The sequence below is a fragment of the Trichosurus vulpecula genome, chromosome 3 (genome assembly GCF_011100635.1).
Source record: "Trichosurus vulpecula isolate mTriVul1 chromosome 3, mTriVul1.pri, whole genome shotgun sequence".
Lineage (NCBI taxonomy): Eukaryota > Metazoa > Chordata > Mammalia > Diprotodontia > Phalangeridae > Trichosurus > Trichosurus vulpecula.
The window spans coordinates 153,588,856-153,596,675 of record NC_050575.1 but is presented as its reverse complement, the minus strand read 5'-3'; the positions used below and the strand labels follow the sequence as shown (position 1 = coordinate 153,596,675).

The 7,820-nt window shown below is 51.3% G+C and overlaps 1 protein-coding gene across 1 annotated transcript; it reads right to left on the bottom strand.

Annotated features, from left to right (window-relative positions):
• Positions 1 to 1,518: 1,518 nt before the first annotated feature.
• On the bottom strand, positions 1,519 to 7,344 carry IRX6 (iroquois homeobox 6). The gene is made up of 6 exons (XM_036749846.1): positions 7,300 to 7,344; positions 5,980 to 6,261; positions 5,527 to 5,636; positions 4,596 to 4,897; positions 3,625 to 4,272; positions 1,519 to 1,700 (listed from the first exon to the last, which is right to left on the bottom strand). The coding sequence occupies exons 1-6, from the start codon at positions 7,342 to 7,344 to the stop codon at positions 1,519 to 1,521; spliced, it is 1,569 nt and encodes a 522-aa protein (XP_036605741.1).
• Positions 7,345 to 7,820: the final 476 nt, after the last annotated feature.

Below are 7,820 nucleotides of genomic sequence, written 5' to 3'. Positions count from 1 at the left end.
GGGCGCCTTGGCACTGTCCCAACTCTTCAGGGGCCATTTCACAGGACTAGCCTAGGGCCGAGCTCAGTAATGGATGAAGGGACACTGCACGACAATAACCACTGCCCTAGACTTGGGGGCTAGAAGATTCTGGCCCTGGGAAGGGCTACCTGCGCCTTGGGAGGGGGCAGAGCAAGGGACACTGGGAGCCTTGAAAGAAGCTCCAACTAATACTCTTTATTACAAGCGCTAATCCCGCAAATCCGACTTGAAATAATGTTTATCTTTTCGCAGTTTAATTTCCCAGACCCTAAGCCGCGGGTCAGCGGTGCAGACTGTGGATCCCAGGGGAGCCACGGAGAGAGCCAGGGTGAGGGAGCAGCTGTTCCCCAGGAACGAGAAGGGGCAGCAGGGTGGGGGATGGGGAAGAGGTGGGGCAGTTTTTACAACTTTAGGAAACGAATGTGAAAAGGGTCCGAACATCTGACTTGGGTGTCCTTTGACTCCGGTTTTCTCTCCACTCTACTTTGGCCCTCTGAAACGTCCTGGGCTTGGGAGAGAAGAAGGAGGACAGTTGCATGCAGTCACTTTACCCAAGAGCAGGGAGGAAAGAAGTAAAAAGGGCACCATAGAAGGGAGAACCAAGGGAGGCAGGAAGGGAAGGAGAAAGGAAGGTAGGAAGAAAGAAGAGAGAAAGGAAAGGAAAGAGCAAGGGGAGAAAGGTGAAAGGAGGAAACCAGAGAAAGAAAAGCAAACTCCACCGCCTATCCAACTCTTCTCCATTATTTTTGCAGTCATTGTCTTCGCCTGAGGGGGCTTATCTCAAAATCCATCCCAAAACTCAAGACTTTGGTGGCTTAAGTTGGATGAGAGAGAATAGATCGAGAGAGACTGAAAATTGCTCAAATAAATGAAACCACAACACGAAAAGTTCATTTCTTCAGCCCATTTTAAACTTTCAGAGCTGGAAGGCAAACCACGAGCACCCCGGTCGTTCCCGCCCCAACATCCAAGGACCTAATCCCGCCCTTTTAGTGCTACTCTCTTTGTGCTCTAACCTCCCACTCTCTCCTGTAGCAATTGAAACATTTCCTTCCAAGCTTGCCCGGGCGCTCCCCTCCAGGTTGCGTCCTCGAGTTTGTGTAGAGTGATCTCTTACTCAGCACAGCAGAATGTCAGCTGATCTATTGGCCTCAAAGGGCCGTCTGTGACCCGAGGACCAAAGGGAGAGTTGGTGTCAAGCAGGTCCTTGGGCCCGACGCTTTCATTAACCCTCATTGTTAATTGAAGCAACTGCTTGTTCATGGTTCTGGAAAAGGGGACAAAGCTTCTTTCTTCGCTCGCCCCCTCTCCGTTTATTAGGACGAACAGAAAATATTTGTTGCCACACCATTTAACAGAAACAAAGCTGAGCTCCTGGCTCTCCCTTTAGATTTCCCTCCCCTATTTCTCGTAGAGCCGGGTCCCTGGCTCCTGGAGGGCGCTGACCCACTAAGCTGGCGCTGCTTAGTCCACTCAGAGGGCTTGGCTCAGTTGAGCTCAGTTTCCTGGAGGAGGGACGGGGGGAAGCGCCCGAGGAGTGTCTGGGGCAGCCAGGGCAGCCGAGCCAACAGAATCCTTGATGGGCGAAGCAGAGTTTTCATTCCACAAGGGCCTCTCCAGCGCCTCCTTTCCGCTACTTCCACTGTCTGAAGGAGCACAAGGAGATCCTCCCGCCTGGCCTTAGGGACGTTTTAAAGCCGTGTGGTTCAAGTGAGCCCTCCTCCGGGATCCCTTAGCTGGAAACTGCCCCCTTTTCTGCTTCCCGAGCCCCAGACTGAGGTGTTTGTGAACATATTTTACCAAAGAAAAAGCAAATGGGCTTTTGTGTTTGTTTCTGAGGACCCAAGAAGTGGAGGCTATTAAGATCCGCATGGCGAGGGCGGCCTAATTGACCACTGTCACTGAAGCGAGAATATTTAGTGCTCCGGGAGATTCGGGGTTTTGGGTGCTTTAAACTGTGACGGACACGGGGAAGGGAGGACAGAGGAAAAAGGAGAATGCTTGTCCTTCCCCCTTTGAGAAATGAACGGTCCCATGCTGGAGACCACCTCGCTTAGTTCTTTCTTTGCCCTCCTTCCAAACGCTTCAAATATTCCGAAAGCCGTGCAATTGCAGGCTGCTCCCAGCTCTCAGTGAAAGGACTGAGAGAAGCTAGCCACAGCTTTCTTGTCCATCTGTGTCTGAAGCAGAGAAAACCTGCCTTTAGTGTATCTTAGTCTCTGGGCTTGCTTAGGGGAGCGCTTTGGTAAACTGAACGGCTCCCAAGGTTCTTCGTCAAATCTCCATTCTTTCGCTAACCTGCTGAGAAAGGACAGAGTGATTAAAACCCGAGGCAGGCCTTCCTAAACTCTGGGGGAGGATGGGACTCGGGGAGGGTGCCAGGTCAAATTTCCGGAAGTTGCCCAAGTAAGGGTCACATTACGTGGCTTGTTACAAATAGAGAATAAGCCAAAGTCTAGAGTGGATTGGCTTCCTACAAGAATGGCTTTGGACCGCGTTATCTAGATGCTCGTTTCATTGCAAATTCATTTACCAGTATGATCCTATGAGAAATCGCTCAACCGCAATTAGTCCGGACCCTACTCCTCAGACAGTAGCCGCTTTTGACTGGGGAGGGGGAGGGGGAGCGTGAAACTCATTTGCATTTAAGAAATTTCAATCAGTCTCGGCTATCCATATTCGCTCCGGAAGAGTCTGCCAAACTCAAGCAACAAGCTAGACATGGAATAAAATTCTGAGGCAGATAGTATGGCAAACATAGGTGTGAGAAGAAACCTTTCTACATTACTGCCTCAGTTTTCCTCACCGACTAGGCTGGCTTTTTTGCAGATGCATTTCAGCCAGATGAATCCTCAGTTGTTTCAACGTAGGAGAGAAAAAAAAAAAAAGTACTGGGTTTGGAACCAAAGGAGCTGGGCTGGACTAGTGGTTCCACTACTTATACTTTCGGAGTGACCTTAAACAAATCACTTCATGTTTTTCTGGGCCTCAGTTTCCCTAGCTATATAGTGAAGGCACTGGACTAGATCTTTAAGGTTCCTTCCATCTCTACATCCTATGATCCGTGGAGGCCTAGAAGAACAGGGAAGTAAGCCGAGGTGTTCAGAACACCTCCGCTCACTTCCCTGTTCTGACATCTACCTCAAGTCCTAAGCACTGGCCTGAGAAAAATCGTTTTGAGTTCTGGCTTTGACAGTATGATGCCCTAGGCAAACTTCCTAGAATTCTGTGACCTCTTTACTACCCCTCCACTGTCTATGCAAACCCTGTATGCGGATACAGGCAAGTGTAGGTAATTCGAATAACTCGGTTTTTTCTAACTGTTCCCTTCCCCTGCCACGTTCTTGGCTCTAGAGGGAAGGAGGGTCTGAGTCCCAGGGGCTCTCAGCTGGCTTTGATCTCCTCAGATGCCAGACAAAGTCGGCTTTAGGATAGGCAGGCCAGGAAAGTCCTACTGCCCCTCCCCGTCCCGGGAGAAGTGATTGTGCCGCTGCCTTTAAGAGCTGCGACGTAGGTAGGGTCTACCTCTTGCCCTATGGGTAAGAGTGGGGAGGTGGGATGAGACAGCTTCCCAGTGAGACAACACAGTCGGGGTCCCACTACCTTCTGCTCCGGATGCATATTGGCAGGGCTCTCCCAGCCCAGGGTAAGAGGCGCAGTTCAGCTGCAAATGCTGCAGGTTGAAAGTCGAATTTCTAAAGATCTTGGCTGCCAGGGGCGGCTCCTCTAACACCGTGCAGCGGCTGGTCTGGACTCTCATGCCAGCTATGGCTGTCGCTTCACAGCCCTGGCCCAAAGAGGAAAGTCTTCCTAGGGCCTGATGGCGATGAGGGCTATGGGGCCCTGCCTGGACCTCGGATTCCCCTGCTAGGGCACTGGCCCCAGCGGTGTGAGCCAAAGACCAGATCCGGGGCTTATCACTGGGCCCACAGTGAATCTGGCCTGCTGGCCCCATCCAGGCTTCCAAGAAGTCTGATCTCCGGGAGCAGGGAGGGTTATTGCAAGGGAACTCGGGTGGAGTTCCATGCTGCTTCAGGTTATGGTCCTCTTTTTCAAGCTCAGTCTGTGAAGCCTCGCAGTTGGTTGCTGGCTCTAGCTTCACACCCTTCCGTAGCCTCTCCAGTTTGTCCGATGTATTCCCTAGACCCTGGTCTTCCATTTCCTCTTCTTCCTCCTCTTCCTCACCTTCTTCCTCTAAGTCTTCCAGGTCACTTAGCCGCAGCTGCTTGGACTCTTTGTAGGCTTTTGGATCTGCAAATAAACCAGCCACTACTGAGAAAAGCAAGTCCCCAAATTGGGGAATTGCCTGGGGGTGGGGAGCTGTAAAGTGTAAGATCCCGAGGCTGATGACCGTATTTGCATTTAGATCAGTTACTAAAAGGGAAAGGCAGGCTGTCAACAATAAAAAGTTTCTCTCTCCCTGCCCCTCCTCCCCCATCACTTATAGTTCCAAAGCCTTAATCCCAATCTTTTGCTCAGCTTTTGCTGGGAATTTAGCTTTCTCTCTCAAGACCTGTAAGTGGGCACCCTTCTAAGGCCATGCAGATTTCTTTCCCATTTTCTTCCCTTCCTACCTTGGCCTTCATTTACTCCATAGTTGTCTTCTCCCCTCCTCTCCTCCTTTTTCTCTTCCCCTGCCTTGTTCTTGGGAGACCAGGTCATCTTGTTCTCCTTCTTGAGGCGCCTCCGAGCATTGGCAAACCAGGTAGAGACCTGGGTGAGGGTCATCTTGGTAATGATAGCTAACATGATCTTCTCACCCTTGGTGGGGTACGGATTCTTGCGATGCTCATACAACCAGGCCTTCAGAGTACTGGTAGTCTCTCTGGTGGCATTCTTTCGCCTGGCTGAGCCACTGAAGTCCACAGAACTGTACCTGCCACCAAAATATGGGTACATTCCAGGGAAAGAAGCATTTTGGGGTGGGAATGGAAAGGCAAAGGGGAAAGCTAGGTAGGCATGGTATATGTGGTTTAGGGAGTCTGGAATGGGATTCCCCCCACTCTAGGCTAAGCAGTGGGCTAGTCTGGGAAAGAAAAGACATCATGAGAAAGAAGTAAGGAAGGGGCTTGCTTTTGTGTAACTTCCAGTGGAAAATTAACATGCACTATGATATCCAGGAATTCTTCCTCTTCTCCCTCCTTTGTCCTCTCTCTTATCCTCCCTTCATCCATTTTTCCATCTTTCCTTATTCTTTCCTTCCTTTCTTTACCTTGCCATTCATCCAACTCTTCTCTTTCCCCTTTCTTCCTTCACTTATGTCCCTTCCTCATCCTCTTCCCCCTTTCCTTCCCTGTTCTTTCTCCTCATCCCCTTGTATTCTCTCTACTCATCCTTCTACTGTATGCCTTCTCCCCCATTTGCCCACCTGGCTGCTATCTCCATCTTATCTCTTTACTCTTCTGTTCCCCAATCTCCATCTCCATCCTTCCCCTATCCTCTTTGCGTCCTTGATCCTTGTTTCAAAAGGTTGTGACTACAGATGATGTGACCTACGGGTCTTACCTCTCATACTGATACTGCCCCAGAGAAGGTTCATAGGGGTAGTAAGCTCCAGGCTGTGCCAGTCCAGGTGGGAAGCTGCCAGTGGTTTCTTTGAGTTCATATTGAGGGTTCTATAAAAGGAAGAGGTATTTAGTGCGGTGGCCCAGAATGATCCAAGAGTTGGGGAGATGCTGGGGAAAGGGATGTGTAAATATGAAGGGATCCCCTCTCTGGGACCCCACTCCCTTCCTCTGCTGGGCATGAGGGCGATCTTTCTGGGCCTTATCTCTCCCCCTCTCACCTGTGCCTTCCTGAGCAAACAGCCTTTCCCTCTGCTTTAATTGGATTTTACTACCTGCTCCGTGGTTTCCACCTTTTCCCAAACCCAGCCCGGATTCCTAAAGGGGGAAGGGAGAGGCAGTTAGTTAGAGGGGTTGGAGTTGGCTGGGCAGTAGGGCAAGAGGCAGTATTCACCAGCACGTTGTAGAGAGCCTGAGGCTCTGGGCTGTAGGGCAGGTAGCTGGAGTAGCCATGAGAAGAAGCTGCGGCAGCAGCCGCAGCCGCTGCTGCGTAAGGGGAGCCGTAAACTCCTAGGGCTGTGCCGAGCTCTGGGCGCGCACTGCCCAGGAGTCGGTTCTCGTAAGGCTGGCAGCAGAGGGCGGAGGCCTGGGTCGAGCCGGTGGACCCATCCGGGACTGGGGCTGGGCGAGGCGCCGATTCACAGCAAGTGGTGCTGGGGTTGGCTGGCACCAAAAACTGTGGAGGGTATGAAAGAGGAAGAGAGACAGGGTAGGAAAGGACAGGGAACTTTGGTCAATTGAGTCAGAGGATCAACTTTTAAAACCTGGGGTTGACTGCACATTGGGGAGCCAGTTCACATCTATCATCCATTCAACATACATTCTTATAAAACACCTATTGCTATGAGCGGAGGGGAGAAACAGATGAGTATGCCTCAGTTCCTCTTCTCTTAAAGAATCCGGGGACTTGGTAGCGTTACTCTCCAAACCACCCCTCTCAGGCTACAAAGGCAAAGACCAGGTAGGTGTGACAGAGCTTTGAGCTGAGACCCTTTTTGCTCCATCTTTACCTGAAGAAATGTTCAGGCCAGAGGCGTTTTGGGGAGTATATCAGGCTCTCAAACCTATCCCAAACCCCACAGCCCAACAGAAAACTGCCTAGGGAAAAACACATATTGAAAAAGGGAGTGATATGTGACCAACTTGGGGATCCAAATAGTTTGGGAAGAGCACTGGATTAGCAAGCAAGTTCTGGTGGGGGCTTCAACGGGATCTCGCTGTATGATCTTAGGCAAGTCACAGGCCTCAGTTTCCTCCTATGCAAAATAAGGGGATTGGACAGGATGATTCCTAAACTCCCTCCTGGGTCTGACATTTTTGGTTTTAAGTTCTCTTCTAGCTTTCTCTTCTGTGAGTTTTATGATTTCTAATGCTACTCCAAAACCTAGGAACAAGGAGAGAAGTAAACCAAACAAGTCCATAAACGGGGTGCCCAGATTTCTCAGCAGACAAAAGTCTAAGAGACAGTGGAAGGGGAGTGGGCGTGGGAGGGCAGGTCACGGCAGAGTTGGCAAGACCCTGCTCCTTCCAACCGAGCTGCAGAAGCTGAGGGAGGAGGGAGCGCACACACAGACACGTGTGTGTGTACACACATACACAGACGCACATGAACACACCAGGAGCAGAAGCCTCAGAGACACGTCTGGGCCACACAGCCTGGGGAGAGAAGCCTAAGCCTCTAGGCACCTCCGGGGGCTGCGGCTTTGGGGCTTACCTGAGAAGCACTGGTATACGGGTATCCAAACTGAGAGAAAGACATGGTCGCGTCTTCTGTGCTATTTTAATTACTTAATTTATTTAAAAAAAATTTTTTTGGCCTTTTCCCGCAGTATAGTCTGGTTTCCGGGCTCAGCCCCGCAAATCCTAGGGGGGACCCGCGGATTGTGCTCTCGCAGAGCCTTCTTAGATGCGCACCGGTTCCCAGAGCGGCCTCCTTGGCCCAGCCAGTGGAGACAGAGAGAGAGGAGGGGCCTGGAGGGGAGCAGCCGCCTGGTTCTCCGGCGGCAGGGCCAGCGCTCTTGAGGGCTGCCCTCCGCCTCTCACATTAAAAAGACCCAATTGCCCCATGGATGAGGAAGGGGGCGAAAGAGGGTTCAAAAAGGCGCCAGACTGGGAGGCTTTAGAGAGGGTGGCGAACCAGATTATTTTCTGCTCCTGGAGTTGTTTCGCAGTCCTCCGTGGAAGAGTAGCAAAGTGACGTCACGGTAATCCCGGGGCGGCGGGACCTGGGGACAG

Excerpts from the sequence above, each read along its gene's own strand:
- IRX6 (XM_036749846.1), bottom strand. The coding sequence starts at position 7,344 with ATGTCTTTCTCTCAGTTTGGATACCCGTATACCAGTGCTTCTCAG. Across the intron at positions 6,262-7,299 it reads CGTATACCAGTGCTTCTCAG|TTTTTGGTGCCAGCCAACCC; the intron begins GTAAGCCCCAAA and ends TACCCTCCACAG. Across the intron at positions 4,898-5,526 it reads GGGCAGTATCAGTATGAGAG|GTACAGTTCTGTGGACTTCA; the intron begins GTAAGACCCGTA and ends TTTTGGTGGCAG.